Raw genomic sequence first — 19,010 nt, 5'->3', positions numbered from 1 at the left:
CATGCTGTATTGATGTGGCACCACAGGAGAGAAAACAGGTGTTGATCAAAATAACAATTCTACAATCTCTAATTGTGTAGACTTTTTGTAAAATAAGTCATGTATATGTTTAACAATAATTGAACTCCTGAGAGCATAAAATGAAACCAAATGGACCCTTAATGGTCCATTTGGATTCATTGTATGCTCTCAAGAGTTAAAGATCTATAAAAGGGTCCATTTGGTTATGAACCCACTTATCTGTGGACCACCTGAAACCCCCTCAAGGACCACTGGTTGACAAGTCTATTCAAATGTGTGGTTCAGAGATGCAGGGTACCAGTGTAGCATTTACTCTAGTACTGTACTAACTAAAGTACAACTTTGAGGTATTTTCTTTTTACTTTACTGAGGTATTTTCTTTTTACTTTACCGAGGTATTTTCTTTTTACTTTACCGAGGTATTTTCTTTTTACTTTACCGAGGTATTTTCTTTTTACTTTACCGAGGTATTTTCTTTTTACTTTACCGAGGTATTTTCTTTTTACTTTACCGAGGTATTTTCTTTTTACTTTACTGAGGTATTTTCCAAATATCAGTTACTTTGCTTCCACTCCGCTACATCTCGGATCCAAATATTGTACTTTCACAGTTTTTGGGGCTCCCATGTGTGTTTTCTATCCCCACAAATAACCCATTTTGAACAATCAGGCTTTCATATCATATTATAGGTGCTTTAATGGAAATTGCTCCCAGGAACAGCTGGACTGATTTTGTCCTCATCAATGTCACCCTATACTTTGTATAATTCCTCCTCTTCTTCAGTTTTCAGTTCCAAATTTGCATTTCCACCTTGTTTACAATGTCCACCATTGTTGATTTTCCAAGCTGGCATGGAATGGAAACAAGCCTGGTTTTATCTAGCATCAGTATAATAATGACTCAAATATTAAATAATCTGCATATCAACCACCTCAGGACATTGTGGTACTGCAGCTAAAACTGCTTTCAAAGTCCAGAAAGAAATGACAAAAGCAGTTTTAAAATGCATTTGTGCTTTAATGAAAACTGTATTTACTAGTTGCTTTGTAGATTTTGATTATTACAAAACATACAATAACCATTCAGCCCTGCATTTTCATTTCGGCCATTTGAAATTAGCCGCCAATCTACAAGCTCACAGTGCGACACGTTGTGAGCTTGTAGATCTGATATTTAAAAAAGCTCTTTATACATTTGAAAAGTTGTGACATATGGCCGAGTACTTTCTATTTTTGGTGCTTTAAGTATAACAGAGTATTCTTACATTGATACATTTTAAGTAAACAATTTGAGTACTTGTTCCACCACTCAATTAAGGGAAGTGCATTTACAGTCATATTCCAGTATTGCATTAAAATATCATAGGACTACAGTAAGTACACACAAACTAAAATTAAGATATAAGGCTCTGAAATGAAGGCCAAAGTCAACCTGCAGCATAATGTACTATATTGTAGTTCCAAACCTCTCTCTAAAGGCCCTTTCTGCCTGGTCGCTGCTCTGCCTGTAACGTTTAGATCGGCTGACAATGCGGAACATTCTTTTCACTTATAAACCCTATCTGTGGTTACATTACTGACTGCCCGCCCCCCCCCCGCCCCCCATCCAAAAAACGTCACGGTTGTCGCAGGGGCCAACTTACCACCGTGGATAAGTCAAGTCAACTTTATTTGGAATAAAGCAAAAAACAATCAAAAGGCCCCGACTAAAGTGCTTCACAGCGTGAAAAGAACACCACATCAAAAGACACAAAAAAGGCATCAAGTACAACAAAATACAAACCCAAACAGGAAGGCAAAGGTGCCATTTTTCAGCTATTTTCACTACTTCTTAAACCGTTAAAGGACACACAACTTTTCACAATTCTTTTTCATAATTCGTTATACTTTTTGTTCATGATAAAATAGCACAATTTATTTCTACTCAGTCTGTGTCTCATAGGAGGGCTGTGGGCAGTTCAGAAACCAGTCTGTGTCTCATAGGAGGGCTGTGGGCAGTTCAGAAACCAGTCTGTCTCATAGGAGGGCTGTGGGCAGTTCAGAAACCAGTCTGTGTCTCATAGGAGGGCTGTGGGCAGTTCAGAAACCAGTCTGTCTCATAGGAGGGCTGTGGGCAGTTCAGAAACCAGTCTGTGTCTCATAGGAGGGCTGTGGGCAGTTTAGAAACCAGTCTGTGTCTGGGATGTGGGCAGTTCAGAAACCAGTCTGTCTCATAGGAGGGCTGTGGGCAGTTCAGAAACCAGTCTGTGTCTCATAGGAGGGCTGTGGGCAGTTTAGAAACCAGTCTGTGTCTCATAGGAGGGCTGTGGGCAGTCCAGAAACCAGTCTGTGTCTCATAGGAGGGCTGTGGGCAGTTCAGAAACACGTCATCCAGTGTTGAAAAAAAACAGTGCATAGAGACGTCATGCATCATCCATGGAGGGACTGAAGGCCCCGCCCCTCAGCTCTGATAGGCTGGCCAGGAGTAGCAGTAGCAGCAGCATGGGACGCTGTCAGCCTGGGCACACTTGAACTTCCATGCGCGCAGCGCGCACATGGCATTTCTGGCAGTGGCTGCGCCACCGTTGTATACACATCTCTATTCTGTCACCTTTAGGGTTGAGGACCCTTTAAGACCAACGATTGTGGATCGTCTCAACGGACAGATAACTTAACATTTCCCCCTTGACGCTAAAACTGCTTAGAACATACATTCAGTCAGGTTCCAAACAGGTTCCAAATTATTTCACCTTTACGTGTCTGTAACTCAAAGAGTCACGGTGGTCCTTGAAATTAAAGAGTTTTGGAACCACCGGTGTTGTAATTGTCTAGCAGACATGAAATCCACACACCGGCTCCGACAGACATGAAGTCCACACACCGGCTCCGACAGACATGAAGTCCACACACCGGCTCCGACAGACATGAAGTCCACACACCGGCTCCGACAGACATGAAGTCCACACACCGGCTCCGACAGTGACAAACCGTCCAAATGTGACGGAAGCGAATCCGGTTCCTCAAACGTTGTATCCCGTTGCTCCGGGTCCCGTTGCTCCGGGTCCGGGTTCCTATTAGTCACCTTCAGAAGCACCGTCTATGGGTTGACCGTGATCCCTCCTCAGCTTGAGAGTCACACATTTGAGGTGGAAGCGGAAATTAGGAATCCGTACCACAGTTTCCCACGAGTTCACCCGTCGTTCACAGTAGCACTCGACCCAGGAATCAGACTTACGTGAAGGTCTCAGCCTTGAGAGAAATGAGAAAGAGTCAACACTTTTCAAGCTGTCCTCCGGAACTTAACCCATTTAGACCTGATGTCGAAATTTAAAAATTGTCTTCTAAATCCTGACAGTTTTCTAAAAAAAACTTGTTTCTATGTTGGTGGTGCTCAAGCCTTTTTCATGTCAACGACCCCCAGAATGATCTGCATTTGGCTGCGGACCAGCGGACCGCCATCTGAAAATCCCCCCCACCCCTCTCTCTCTCTCTCTCATTAGCAGGCAACAGTGCATCTCTCTGTCTCTGTTTCTGGCACAACAGCGCCCCTACTGGTACTCATGAGTCACACAAACATAGTCACAAACAGTCACAGGTCACAGACATTGCTGTTCCTTGGAGTGGTTGAAAACGTTTGCTCTGAAAGAACATATATTCAAAGATTTGCGCCACATTTGAACGATTTTCGAAAATAGCACATCTACAAGCTTGTAGCGTGGCACTCGGTGTCCACGCGATGAGCTTGTAGATTTGCTATTTTTCAACAGTTAAAGTATAACATAATGCTTGAAACACCAAAAGGGGTTCACGTTTTGAATGGGTTAATGCATAGATTCATGTGTCGCTTGGAGGAGTCTGTGAATAGCATCATCGTCAGTATAAATAACCCTGTCAAAAGTTGCACTAAGATACTCCTCTAGCCTTAGAAGACATTGGCTTAAAAGCCTTTATTTATAACTGTCACAAATGCCTGTCTATGTACATTTGGACTGTGTTGTATTGGATGTATATATATACACACATGTTGTGTTTTGTATGTTTTTCTATGGACCCTGGAGTCTGCAATGAAGGCATTCATTCATTCATTCATTTATTCATTCAAATGGCTGGTGTGGACAAGAGGACACATTTCCCCAGACATTCATGGAGCAGCCAGCAGTGTCATACCCAGAAAAGTCTCGCCCTCCTAGCGCGTAGATGTTTCCATCCACCACAGCCACGCCATGCGAGACGCGTTGGACTTGCATGGAGGCACACATGGTCCACTGGTTGGTCTGAGGGTCGTAGCATTCCATCATACTTGTAATCGGCCCGTTACGATAATGCTCACCACCTAGTAGACAAAACAAGAATTAAACAGGACAGTGACTGTTAAGTGTGTTTTATCATGTGCTCAAACTCCAGCGAAGTTTAAGCCAGTCAGCCGGGGGTCCCACCGACTCCACACCGGGCACTGCACTCACTCCCTGTGGGGGTGTGGAACGCGTGCGTCGAATTTGAAGTCGGCGGGGCGAACGGTTCTCGCATTACGTGTATTACACACGTACGTACAGACAGAGACTTGGTGCATTTATAGACAGATTGACTATCAACAAAGGTACGATACCTGTAACGTAGATCTTTCCATTCAGAACACAAGCAGCTGATCCATTGCGTGGATTCCGCATAGGAGCGAGTTGTGTCCACACGGATGTTACAGGGTTGTACTTGGCCACCTGGCCACCTGGCTCCTCATCGTCACCTGGAGCGCCACCTAGCGCCCAGGACACGTACATACAAATACCAACGTTTACATTTTCAGTGAACTTTATGCTTGACATCCACTATCCTCATGAACCCCAGCAGGTTCAACCTGTGGGTATAAATATGTTCCAGTGGTGTAAAGTAACTAAGACAAGTGCTGTACTTAAGTACAATTTTTAAATTGTAGGTGTTTTTTTACTTTGCTTGAGTATTTCCAATGTTCGATTATTTTACTTATACTCCACTACATCTCAGGTGCAAATATTGTTCTTCCACTACAATTATTTGAAAACTTTAGTTACTGTACTAGTAGCCTCGGAAACCCAGACGTTTTTATTTCCAGGGAGAAAAAAAAAGTCTGGGTCCGAGTCCACTTCAATTCGGCATAGAGTAGCGCATAGAGTAGCGCAAACATCACTCACTCTCTGCTGATTTCTGATCGTCTGCACCTTTGTTAAATTGACACACACACACACACACACACACACACACACACACTCCTCTCTCTCTCTCTCTCTCTCTCTCTCTCTCTCTCTCTAATTATTAGTCTCATGTCTAGCAGCTGCGCATAGTTTCTGCCGGCGGATCCTGCCGGGAGCTGCCTATGCCATAAAAAGCATAGGTGAGTTCCAGGCTACTGTACTAGTTACTTTGTATAGATGCACCCACTGCACACAAAATGAAGTGGAAACCGAGCTACACTTCCTAACCATCTGTCCACTGTACCAAGACATCAGAGACACATACTTCCCACAGATTACAACCACACACGGAGAGTTTGAAAACATGACCAATGACACAAAAAAAAACATATCTGCGCTGGGCGAAGTACAACAATGTGCAAACACAGCAGCAAGATCCGTGAGTTGCTGTGATAGGAGAAGGATAACAAATGGAACACAACCACCCTAAAGACTAATCATTGTGTATATTCCTGCACTATACCTGCATCCAGTGATCTTGGTACATAGAAATTGATCTATTGAAGATTCTGACTTTCAAATGTACATCATTTTTGTTTTGATTGTATTGCTGTATTGCTGTATTGTTGTATTGCGCTTTGGCAATGTAAACATATGTTTTCTCATGCCAATAAAGCCCTTTGAATTGAATTGTATAGATTTGTATTACTATTACAAAACATTAATTGAACACTTCAGATCTAAATTATATACATTTCGGCCATTTGAAAATAGACGATCTAGAAGACGATCTATAGACTTGAGCCTGAGCTTGTAGATCTGCTATTTTCAAAAGATTGTTATACATTTGAAAACTTTCTACTTTTGGTACTTTAAAAATACATTTTGATGCCAATACTTTTGTACTTTTAACTCAATAAAATTTTGAATTTCTACTTCCAACGGAGTATTTGTATACATTGCAGTAATATGAGAGTACTTTTTCCACCACAGATCTGTTCCGTACCAATAACATAGAGATGTCCATCCAGTGCGACCACATCACAGCTGTCACAATTATCGTAATGATCTGCCACATAGACGGACTCCATGAGCCTCCAGGAGTCTGTGTGCGGGTGGTATTTTTCCATTGAGTCTTCACTCTTCTCACTCCCTCGGCCCCCGACTGCAAACACACATCCATCCAGCATCACCAGGCCTGGAACATGTGGGGTTGAACAGGGAAAAAAATTGAAAATACCTGTGACCTGTGGCTAAGTTCCTTGGTCATTTGCCCAGGGGTATTCAACTAGATTAGTCCGGGGGGCCACAACTGTAGAATGATTGTGTGTGTGTGTGGGGGGGGGGGACTGCACAGAAAAAGGTGTGGGTTCTAAAAATGCATTTTGTTTTTTTGTAATTCACTTTTTGTCAAGTCTTGCCCATCCACAACACGTTTTTCAGTTGCTTCATATTGATATTCTGTGCGTTCAATTCTTATTTTAAACTTGGTGTCAGTAAAAAGGAACATCATGGTGACTCTGCATATCATGTTTGTTTTTAGTCTCTTCCAAAAATGATGTTTTAGCAAATTCAACATAAACAAGGCGGAACCAGGGCGGAGCAAGGCAGAAAGAGCCTGCTGGTTAGTCAGTCAGGGACCAATCAGAAGGCTGACAAACGGTGAATTGTTCCAGGGGCCACAAGGGGGCGCCCCCCTGCCATATGTGGCATCTCATCGGGTAACCAAGGCAAAAACACCTTTTTAACTCCTGGAAACATTAAGGTGTTTAAACAGAATGAATGTATGTTATAATTTGGCATTCTAACACTAACCCTACAATACATTCTGGAAATCATGTCTCCATAGGTTCCATACATTTCCCATATTCAAGGCTGTGATGTCAGGAGTGGAAATAGTTAAGGCCTTGGGGGTTTAGGAGGGGTTTCAGAGTAAAAGCGACCATGTCTTTCCGGCACCCCAGAGCTCCTATTTTGAAGGAATCCCGGGAATTATTGTGTTAACCACACCCCATATTATTTATACTTTTAGTCGGAAACAGGGTAACAGGTACGCTCGCCCCTTTTCCATCTCGCCCCACTACTCTACCTAGCTGTAAATAACAGGTACGGTCGCCCCTTTTCCATCTCGCCCCACTACTCTACCTAGCTGTAAATAACAGGTACGGTCGCCCCTTTTCCATCTCGCCCCACTACTCTACCTAGCTGTAAATAACAAACATAATTCATGTTTGTGATTATTTAAAAGGTATTATCATATTAATTTAACATTGTTAAGTTCACTCTGTATATCCACGGGCATAATAGGCCTATCTCACAGAATTTCCCCGCCCCCTTAATACGCCCCCTTTCCGCGTTAGTGGTGATAGCGTGACGTCACTCCATAGACACTACATGTTAACAGAGGTAATTTAAGAAGTCTACAACTTTTGTTTTCTCAAGGTAAGGTTTGTTCTATCTGTTCGAGCTGATTTACCATCTTGTTTGCTTCATAATAATATTGGTCTGTCACATTTTTACATTAGGAAATGTACTTAGATTCTCCAGAGAAAAAAACGTGTAAATGCTAATGTTAAATGACACCACTATCTACCGAAAGGGGGCGTGGAAAGGGGGCTGTGAGATAGGCCTATACCATGATGATGCCATTACAAAACATAGGCTACATGGAAGAAATGTGATTAATAAAACGAAATTAACTGCTAGAAGGTCCTAAATTAACTTAATTAAGCAGTCACCGTCTCTGTGACATGTCGTTCTTTCTAAATTTTCCAGAGTATAGAGATCGACTACTATGCAATCAAATAAATCTGTATACAAGATCATTTCAGATTTCAGAGAGGGAGGGAAATACTAAATTAAATGTTAACTACATTTAAAAAATTATATTCGGAAACAGACCATCTCTACTAGCCGATACGACACGTAGTGATCCATTTACTTTGTAATGGTAAATGGTGCATTTATATAGCACCTTTATCCAAGGCGCTTTACATAGATTGTGCATTACATTCACCCATTCATACACTGATTGCAGCGGAAGCCATGCAAGGTACCAACCAGCACATCGGGAGCAATTTGGGGTTCAGTGTCTTGCCCAAGGACACTTCGACATGTAGACAGGAGGAGCCGGGATTCGAACCGCCAACCCATGGATCATTGGACGACCTGCTCTACCTCCTGAGCCACAGTCGCCCCTAATGTTGGCCAGAATGAGGACACCAGAGTCAAAGTGGTTAATTTGAATGTTATAGTTTGACAATCTTACTGAAAAGAATGCGTGGCTCATTCATGGAAGCCTTCCTGGACCATGAGTTATGGAGAACGTCGTAGCGCCACGTCTCTCTAGTGTAAACAGGGTGCATCATATCGTCTTCATAGTATTGGCCTCCGGCCAAATACAGACTGGAACCTATGGTGGAGAAAGAGCAGAGTTAAAACAAGTTCTACCTAGATTGTTAATAAATAAGATTTAAATCATGCAAACAACTTTACATTTCTTCACATATCTTCCAACCTATTGTGAGGGTTTACTTACGAAGCCAAGGAATTCACCAACAATAGTGCCAGTGTGTTCATTCAGTGATATAAGCTGCCAGGTGGGCTGTATATACCAACCATAACACCGGGGCTCCACTGGGCGTGTCAGCATCGCGTCTCCGTCACCGTCAGGGAATGTTCCCTTTTTAATCAATGAAGGGTGGCTCCACTGGGCGTGTCAGCATCGTTGCGTTGCGTGACGGCATTAAAATTGCCCCGGTTCGTTTTTTGACGCACGCGACGGAGACACAACGCGTCCGGTGGAGCCCCGGCGTAACACTGGCTGCATTCAGTAGGTTAACATTCTTCTACTAACTACAGTCTAAGGGCTCCATTTTCATCACCGCTAAACCCCTTATCCCTAAACTTATTTTCCTTTTTTTTTTTTTTACTATTTTGCAAAACATTTTTGAATAGTTAAAATGGCCAGTCTACAAGCTCACAACGTGTCAATGTAGATTGGCTAGTTGAACTATTCAAAAAATGTTTAGCAAAATAGTAAAAAAGGCAAAGAAGTTTAGGGATAAGGGGTTTAGCGGTGACGAAAATGGAGCCCTAGATGTCTAGAGTCTAGACAACATCCTGCCTGTGATGTATCAGCAATTATAATGCTCAAAAACACACTGTTCCCAGTATTCCTTGACCAATCACGTTGCTCTATTGTCAGGGGTTCTCAAACCTCTGTATACAACGACCATGCTTACTGTATGGTGCGGTACTGTAGTCGCTCCGTGGTCTGGTGAACTTGGCCATGATGAAGGCCCAACACTTGGTAGGTGCTCTTAGAGGGCCAATCGGGACAGGCTGTAATTGCTTAAACCCTGCCTCATCTGTGTTCCTAACTTCCTATTGGCTGGGCTTAAAACAGCCACAACTCCAGTTCCCATTATTGAAGAGTTTGTTTTATATAACGATTCATGTCATTATAATCATTAGTATTAGGGTGATCATCAAATGGACACTGTGTGAGCTGCATAAGGTCCCTGTAAGGCTCCCCCAACATGTTTCCTTTTCCATTTTTAGTTAGAAATATTCTTATTCCGCTCCACTCCCCTTACATGCTCTGACCAGCACAGGTCCTACGTTGATGGACTGTGATGGAAATCCTCACCTGATGTAACCACAGCATAATCTCTTACTACAACTGGCAGTCGTCCAAGAGTCTTCCACTGACTGGTGAGGGGATCAAAGGTATGAGCTTTCTGATGCCCCATCATATTCTCCAGCGTCACGATCACTTCAACAGGCAGAGGAGAAGGAGCAGGTGAGACAGAGAAGGAGACAACATATTGAACATAATGTATTTGTGGTTTGTCCAAACTGAAGTATTTTCTGGTGACAATAGTGCCATCTTGTGGACATCCGAGTGGGCTTTTCTCATGGAAAGTAATGATTCATTCTGGTGACACTTTCCGTGAGTAATTCAAAAGAAAGAGAGTCGGCTCGGAATAGCACCACATCGTCACAGGCAGGGGTCAGAGGTCATCAACTCATCGCCATGCCGGCTTGTGGTGGACAGACATACAAACTGAGTGGACAATAATATGACCAGAAACACATAAAGAGGTAGCCCTGAAACAGCTCTGTAACTCTGAGAGTGTACAAATGGACCCTTAAGGGTCCATTTGGTTCCATTTGTACTCTCAGAGTTAAGGGGGTCTTTGCAAATGAAACATTTGAGAACCACTAGTACTAGTGTACTCCTAATGTGCCATACAATAGAGCACCAAAGTCCTGACATCACTCGCTCATCCCCCGGATCACGGAAGGTTTTCTCTATGGAGAAAACCCAGACTCCATCATGGCCCATAGCACTTACCCTACCCCCTTAGACAGCACTTTTTAGACTTAGATAGCATTTGAAACAGACTTATAGCATGTCATGTAGACAGCACAATAACAGTACAGCATAGTATAATATATATGTATAGCTTATATGTATAGTGTCATTATATATAGATATGTTCTAGTTACGTTCTTACCTTACGCATGTTTCTTGATAAATGCTTTTTATATATGTGATGTATTCCCATGCTTTTTGTTCTTGCTTAATGTAAGTCGCTCTGGATTAAGAGCGTCTGCTAAATGCCTAAATTGTAAATTGTAAATTGTAGAATAATATGGGGTCATCTAAAAAAAGTCTCATATAAGCATTGTGGTCTAAAAATAAATCACTCAATCACTCATAAATGATAGTGTATTTCTAGCGAAAATGTAACTAATTCAGTAGCAGTAACAATAGCGTTTTTTGTCATGGCGGCACCCACATCGTGTTAGTGGATTATTCCCACCACTTCTTCACCTTTGTCAATCACAGGAGCACAGCACAGTGGAACCCCCATGTTGTGTTGTTTGTAGCCTACTTGTGTTATTGTTTGCTAGAACAATGTATTGATAGGCCTACACAGCGTCATCAAAACCACCACCAGTTCCCCCTGGTATTATTATCAATAACAGCACTGAAATGATGGCTATGAGGGCATTAATGGACTGGGAGTGGGAGCTCTTTTCTTTTTTAAAGGTATATTCAGTGATTTAACTTAATTCAAATATCACTTATCACTTTTGGATAATCCTCCCTACTATAAAGTGTGCTGACCATATAAGGAGTTCCTCCCTGTCCCCAGTGAGCCCCTGGGGTCAAAAAACCCTAGTTTCGGTTTGGGCTTTGGGTGGCAAAGCTTCATCCAATCAGGATGAGAGGGGCCTTCCTCCAATCATGATCGAGTGGGGCGGGCCTTGGTGCACGTGCTGCTGGTCTGTTGTACTTCCCCCACTGTAGAGCGTGCATGTGCACATCTTGTTACCGGGTGGACCGTTTTTTTTTCCAAATCACCCAAATCACTGAATGCTCCTTTAACCCATTTTGGACTGAGTTTGATTTAAAAAAAAAAGGCTTCTAAATCCTAACATTTTTCTGAAAAACCTATGTTTCTATGTCAGTGGTGCTCAACCTTTTTCATGTCAAGGACCCCCAGAATTATCTCTATTGGGCCACGGACCCCTATCTCAAAATATGTAGTTCCAGGGACCCCCCCTCCAGAAGCAAATATTTTAGTTAAAAATGTTTGCTCTGAAATATATATTCAATGATTTGCGCCACATTTTAACGATTTTTCAAAAATAGCAGACCTACAAGCTCGTAGCGCGCCTCTTGGTGGCGCGCTATGAGCTTGTAGGTCTGCTATTTTTCAATAGCTAAAGTATAAAATAATGCTTAAAACACCAACAGGGGTTCCTGCCCAAAATGGGTTAATAAAGTAACACAAACTTTACTTTTCACAGTAACGCATTACTTTTTGGTGTAAGTAATGAACTAGTAACTGTAACTAGTTACTGGTTTTCAGTAACTTGCCCAACACTGCCCTCTACCTACCTGTGGTCCTGCGTGGGCGTGGTGTGCTAGGGGCGTGCTCCCCCTTGGCCTCAGAGATGAACCTCTGACAGCCCTGCTGTTCTTTCACCACATCCAGACTCTCAACCACAGTGTGGAGGTAGGAGGGACTGATGAGAGGCAGACGGATGTGCTCCAACACCTTAAAGAACACACAGAACACCAAGTATTAGTACTAGTCCAACTGGAACAACACGATATAGTAATCATGCATATTACTGGGGTGGCAGTGGCTCAGGGGTAGAGTGGCCGGTAGAGCAGCTGGATGGCAACCGTGAGGTTCCCAGTTCGATCCCGGGCTCCCCCAGAGTTAGCAAGACTCTGAAGCCATCAGTGTATGTGTATGTGTGTGTGTGTGTGAATGGGTGAATGTAATGCACAATCTATGTAAAGCGCTTTGGATAAGAGCGCTATATAAATGCACCGTTTACCAGCCAGTCCCACACCAGTATAATGTATACAGCAGATGCCAAAGCATGTATTTGCAAAGGGACTCTTACAAGGTGAGAGACTAAGAAATGACTGACCTGTCCAAAGCTCTGCTTGCGGGTAGGACTCTTGTCTAAATGACTGACCTGTCCAAAGCTCTGCTTGCGGGTAGGACACTTGTCTAAATGACTGACCTGTCCAAAGCTCTGCTTGCGGGTAGGACACTTGTTTAAATGACTGACCTGTCCAAAGCTCTGCTTGCGGGTAGGACTCTTGTTTAAATGACTGACCTGTCCAAAGCTCTGCTTGTGGGTAGGACACTTGTCTAAATGACTGACCTGTCCAAAGCTCTGCTTGTGGGTAGGACTCTTGTTTAAATGACTGACCTGTCCAAAGCTCTGCTTGCGGGTATGACACTTGATTAAATGACTGACCTGTCCAAAGCTCTGCTTGCGGGTAGGACTCTTGTCTAACCACAGCATGGCAGCCTCAAACACCATGTCCTCCTCTGGAACATTCAGATGGTCACTGGAGAGAACCTCTGTCAGCCTTTCCACGGAGAGAGAGAGAAACTCCTCCTATTGGTAGAGGAAAAGAAAAAACATGATTAGCTGAGACACACAAAGACACCACTTCATACTGAAGTCACCTGTTCTCATCTGAAGTGCTCACTGGTGTATGATGGATGGTTTCGTTTAGTTAAATGGTAAATGGTGTATTTCGCAATGACATGCATAAGATCTGGTCATCAGAGCTTAGTAAGAGGTTCAAAGTAAAAATATTTAGGGCAACAGTCGAGCCGGTTCTACTCTATGACATATTTCAAAGAAATTAGAAATTAGAAATGAAATGGCTGGATGGCATTTATGGCCTTCTAATGAGAGCACAAAATCTCTCTTGGAAGAGCCACCCATCGACTTCTCTAATATACGGCAACCTTCCGCGTGTTTCTTCACTAGTCCGATCCAGAAGAACACAGTTTGCTGGCCACTGCTACAGAGCATATGACTATAGCTTATATATATATATATATAATCTCTGTGACTGATGGAATGTTACTACTCGGGCCTAGGTCAGTTGTGGTGGTGGGAGGTTGACTAGTAGTAATAAAACTAATGACTAAGTTATAGTTATAGCAGAAAAAAGCTAAGAACAGACAAACAACTTGGTAAATGTATGATCCTCAACCACTGACCTTCTGGTAGATGACACTGAAGTGTTCCAGAATGTGATCCAAGCTGTGATTCTTCAGCATTTCACAGGAGTGGTCGTCGGCACTGCAGTAAAACTCCACACAATTATTTAGGTCCATGTGACGCTTCATGTATTCACAGCAGGCCTCTCGCACAGATGTGACTTCCAACAGGTCTGATGCCGCCAGCAGAGCCTAGAACAAATGAACACATTAGCTTTATGGAGAACTGATCTTCGTTCCTACTCTCACCCTAAGGTCATGAAGTGTGGGTCTTTCTTGACTCTTGACCGAATAAGCGGTTGAAGATGGATGGATCGATGGATGGATGGATGGGGCACTGATGTTATGTAAGACAAATAATGAATGAGGTTCATGGTGTTAATACATTACCTGTACATTATCAGCAGAGATGGAGACCTTAGACGTGTAGGCGTAGTTCACCAGCAAACCAATCATCTGAGGTTCCACTCCACTGATGGTCACTCTGTCCTGTGTGGACTCCCTCATACCAGATGTAAACATGGCCTGTGCACGTTGGAAAGGAGAACGGTTGGCTAGTTCAGGCCTTCTTATTTACATTTCATTTTGACAATAGCATTATAATTGGTTCGTGTAAAAGCCAAGGCAGAATTGAAAAGTCATGACGTTTTAGTCTCTTCCTGCGTTACGTTCACTTCAACAAGCGGAGGAGGAGGAGTAGGTGAGACAAAGAGTAGGTTTAAGAGTTTAAGGAGAAACCAAATGTATTTGGTTGAGCACTTTACCTCAAAGTAAGGGCTGAAGGAGGCCAGTACATGACGATGACAGGGGACCTCCTGTCCCTCACAGCACAGAATCACATCACACAAGACACTGTTGAGACGCAGCCTGTTGAGACCCTCTAACAGCTTGTTGGGATGGTGGGGGTCCACAAACACCTCAGCATCCAGGGAGGATGGAGGTACACTGGTGCCGTCCTCCTGAACGCAACCACAACAATTATATAATCAGACAAATAAAGTAATACACTACTATTCATCTATTGAGTCATGTTGCACTTCTGGTAATGAAAATGGTAATTGTGCACCTGGTCAAATGTCATATTTTCCCTTGCATATTGGTTCCTCCGTTTAAGGAGTCAACACACACACAGGTTTCCCATTACTAGGCTGGGTAATAAGGCTGGTATAGGAAATTAATATTTGATTTTACAATATTCCTCAAATATGGGGGGAAAAAACTTTAATAACAAATATCGGGCAAGTAACTTTACCAAAAAAGCTCTAAAATGGAAAAACCAGCAGTCACAGAACTGTCCTTTTAAGGCACTATTAATTTATTACATAGTTGGCACGGTACGCTCGCTGCAGAGCAGGCAGCACAACGCACGTGTTTTGGTGGTCAAGCCTCCAGCACGCGCACAAACACACACACTCACATGGTCAGTGTCCAGTCTCCTGTCAGCCATGGCTGAGGTGAGGTAGTAGGTCTCGTCTGCAGAGAGAACACACATTACTGTTACATGTGGTTTAACTCATGGCTGAGGTGAGGTGAGGTGGAGAGAGAACACACTACATTACTGTTACATGTGGTTTAACTCATGGTTGAGGTGAGGTGGAGAGAGAACACACTACATTACTGTTACATGTGGTTTAACTCATGGCTGAGGTGAGGTGGAGAGAGAACACACTACATTACTGTTACATGTGGTTTAACTCATGGTTGAGGTGAGGTGGAGAGAGAACACACTACATTACTGTTACATGTGGTTTAACAAACAGAACACACAACAAAATTCAGCCATAGCCACTTGCTATGCCGTTTTTAGGCCAGAGTGTTTTTCGTGCAAAACTAACACTTGTCTTGGAATGGATTCAGAATCATGAAACCCCCCTAGTTTGACATGTCACATGCTACTTAAAGCATGATGAAATTTGGAAAATGTTGCCTTGTATAGGTTGTCTATGGTGGGGTATACAAACATGGCCATAACATTTTTCCGCGATATTTCCAGCAGAGCAGACCTCTCATTCTGTGGACCTTAATGACCAAATGAATAGAAAAAACACAAATAAAAACTTAAAAAGTCATGTGATGACATCACAGGTCCTCTCAAATTGTGGGTGACTGGCTCCCCGGCTATATGGACCAGAGCTAGTCCTCCCCTAGCTCTGGTCCATAGCTCTAAATGAAACGCATTAGGGTTGACGACCAAGATACCCATGTACCTGTCTAGATACTTCCTTAATGTTAACGAAGTCCACACCCACAACACCAGAGGGAGTGCAACGAATAATGTACAACCCAGATTCGGCACAAACAAGGGACTAAATTATTTTTGCTCCTATGCCACCAAAATGTAGAACGCGAACGCCCTACCAACAGTCATTAAGACATGCAAATCCCTTGACTCCTTCAAAACCGCTCTCAAAGGGCACCTACGGATGGCTGCAATGCGAAACTGGCCCCCGTAAAATCTGAATCCCCCCCACCGCCCACCCTTTTTTCCCCTCACTGTATATGTTTCTTTTCCCTTTTTACCTCCTTTATGATGAATTCCTGTTCTGTTCTTTGACTACCGGTATATAGAAGTGTGGACCTTCTTGTAAACAAGTGTAATGCTTAATTGGGTCGTCCACTCACAGTTAACAGTCTTTGTATTGAGTTTGTAATTGAAATGTATGTACTGTAATTCTGCAAACTGTTAATAAATATTTCAATCAATCAATCAAAAATTAGAGCCATGGACCAGAGCTAGTCCTCCCCCAGAAACGTGTTAACATAGTAGATGACATATTGGACATCCAGGAGGGTATGTGGTCCAGAGCCATGGAGTAAGACAAGAGTTATACGAAAACTCAAGTTCACTTCATGGGGCTTCAGTCCAATGGCGGCTCTTCTGCATATAATAGTCTTCTATTGAGAATGGGGACAACAAATATAACCCGACTCCGCCAGATGGGGCAGCAGAGAGTACACTGGGAGCAGGAGGGGGGAACGGGGAACCCAGTGTACTCTCTGCTGCCCCATCTGGCGGAGTCAGGTTACAACAAATAGGGAGTAGGCAGAATTGCATTGGACCCAGGTGGCAACAGCCCAGCTTTAATGATCTTAAATCCCTTTATTTTAGATCGTTTTGTAGTAATAGTAATAAACATTACAGAGACTTTAGTTGTCACCGTACAATACTTTCAAACAGTTATCTTGTTGCACACATGCCTAAAAATTGCTCTTATTTGCGCCGCCCTCGTTGAAAACAATGTATTTCTAACTCCAGCTCGTCCCCCTTTCAGGCTGCATGAACCATAGATTTATATATATCTATGGCATGAACAGTGTTCGGTTTCTGCCCCCTCAATGTCGTAACTTGGCTCTGATGTGGTCAAAAGGCAGCTATGGGGCGCGTTCGGAAATAGCGCACTGAGCGCACTGTGCAATGCAAACTAATAGGCGAGTGCGCTCCCGGTGCGCATTTCCGAACGCACCCGTAGTGTTGGGTTGGCAGCCCTGATTGCAGCCTTGCAGGCAGCTGCTGCCTCTCAGATACACACATGGGTCCCAAGAGGCTTAGTTCTAACTTTATATTTATTCCTTTACTCGCATTTATTTCTCTTCTCTTACACTATTCTCATATGAATGAGCCTCAATACAACCAGTCCAAATAAACATGAACGATAGAAAACACAACGTAAACAAACTGCAAACGTAAATGTAATGTAAATAAAGCAAAAACACCAAACAAACTTTTATACTCTTCGTTGCTCTGCATACAATCTACAGGGAATGAGTTCCACAACTCACAGACAGCCACACACACAGTAATAGAATTAATGAAATAAACAATGTAATATACTCACTTTTATAACGTTTTAAACTAACTTCAACTCGCTTCTGATCTTCAAACAGAAGCCTGTGTTCTGAGAGCAGCAGTAAACGGAGCAGCAATACGACTTCCGGACGTTGGCCGATCCCTTCAGTATAAAAGTTGAATTGTAGATAAAACAAAAAAACGATACATTTCCACAATAAAACTACATTAAGTAGGACTATTTAAGCGAAGATATACAACACAAATTATGTTTCTGTGTAATAACAAGTTTTAATATATAAAACATATTTAAATGGATAAATAAATGCTGTTCACTGGATGGAGTGCATAGTTTGGGCGCTGGACAGTGATAAATGAAACCAGTTTAGACAACAAAAAAATCTGTTTATTCCATCCATCCAAAAGGTTAGGGCTCCTGTGGAGCGCAGCACGGACACAAACAAAAACACAAACGGACACAAACCTTTGAATATTGTGTTGTCGTTGGGTGAGATTCTCTCCACAATTTCATGCTGTATTGATGTGGCACCACAGGGGAGAAAACAGGTGTTGATCAAAATAACAATTCTACAATCTCTAATTGTGTAGACTTCTTGTAAAATAAGTCATGTATATGTTTAACAATAATTGAACTCCTGAGAGCATAAAATGAAACCAATGGACCCTTAATGGTCCATGTGGATTCATTGTATGCTTAATGTAGAGTTAAAGATCTATAAAGGGTCCATTTGGTTATGAACCCACTTATCTGTAACCTGACTCCGCCAGATGGGGCAGCAGAGAGTACACTCCTCCTGCTCCCATCTGGGAACTCTCAGGCAGAACCCAGTGTACTCTCTGCTGCCCCATCTGGCGGAGTCAGGTTAACTTATCTGTGGACCACCTGAAACCCCCTCAAGGTCCACTGGTTGAAAAGTCTATTAAAATGTGTGATTCACAGTTGGTAGTGCTGTCGCCTCACAGCTAGAAGGTCCTGGGTTCGATTCCCGCTGGGGATGCTGTGGGCGTGTTCCCTCCTCAGTGCCCATACCCGAGGCGGGGTTTGGCGAAAGGGCCTTTCTGTGTGGAGTTTGCATGTTCTCCCCGTGTCTCCTCCTCACAAAAACATGCAGTAATCCTGGTCTCTAAAACTACCTCCCCTGACCAGCCTGATGGAGGGGAAAGGAACTGGTCGGAATAACGTGTTCCTTCCACGCGCTACGTCCAGCCGGGGAAACTCCCCCTGTCAGGTGAAAAGAAGCAGCTTGGACTCCTCATGCATAGAAGGAGGCATGAGGTCAGTCCGCTGCCCCCCCAGGTTGGCAGAGGAAGTGTAGCGCCCTGGATTACATTAGATAATTGGCACTGGGTGAAAAAACTGGGTTGCAAAATCATGGGATAAAAGAAAAAAGAAAATGTGTGATTCAGAGCTGCAGAGTACCAGCGTAGCATTTACTCTGTGGTACAGAAAACACCTCCAAGTGGAATGTGACTAATAGAC

The 19,010-nt window shown here is 43.1% G+C and overlaps 1 protein-coding gene across 1 annotated transcript; it reads right to left on the bottom strand.

The window, feature by feature from the left end:
- Nucleotides 1–1,122: 1,122 nt before the first annotated feature.
- On the bottom strand, nucleotides 1,123–17,650 carry LOC306915599 (kelch-like protein 24). The gene is made up of 13 exons (XM_079493032.1): nucleotides 17,559–17,650; nucleotides 15,140–15,195; nucleotides 14,487–14,681; nucleotides 14,113–14,247; nucleotides 13,723–13,914; nucleotides 12,962–13,105; nucleotides 12,081–12,240; nucleotides 9,816–9,941; nucleotides 8,433–8,576; nucleotides 6,171–6,362; nucleotides 4,606–4,752; nucleotides 4,167–4,332; nucleotides 1,123–3,248 (listed from the first exon to the last, which is right to left on the bottom strand). The coding sequence occupies exons 2-13, from the start codon at nucleotides 15,167–15,169 to the stop codon at nucleotides 3,074–3,076; spliced, it is 1,806 nt and encodes a 601-aa protein (XP_079349158.1). The 5' UTR covers nucleotides 15,170–15,195; nucleotides 17,559–17,650; the 3' UTR covers nucleotides 1,123–3,073.
- Nucleotides 17,651–19,010: the final 1,360 nt, after the last annotated feature.

This window comes from Electrona antarctica (genome assembly GCF_951216825.1).
Source record: "Electrona antarctica genome assembly, chromosome: 22".
Lineage (NCBI taxonomy): Eukaryota > Metazoa > Chordata > Actinopteri > Myctophiformes > Myctophidae > Electrona > Electrona antarctica.
Note: the sequence above shows the minus strand (reverse complement) of the source record. Positions and strands in the feature narration are given on the sequence as shown.

Bases quoted from the DNA above. Each gene is read 5' to 3' on its own strand.
- LOC306915599 (XM_079493032.1), bottom strand. From the start codon at position 15,169: ATGGCTGACAGGAGACTGGACACTGACCAT. The intron at 13,106-13,722 runs GTCAGTGGTTGA...CTCTACCAATAG, and splicing joins TCAGTGTCATCTACCAGAAG to GAGGAGTTTCTCTCTCTCTC. The intron at 3,249-4,166 runs GTATGACACTGC...ATTTCTCTCAAG, and splicing joins GGAGGGCGAGACTTTTCTGG to GCTGAGACCTTCACGTAAGT.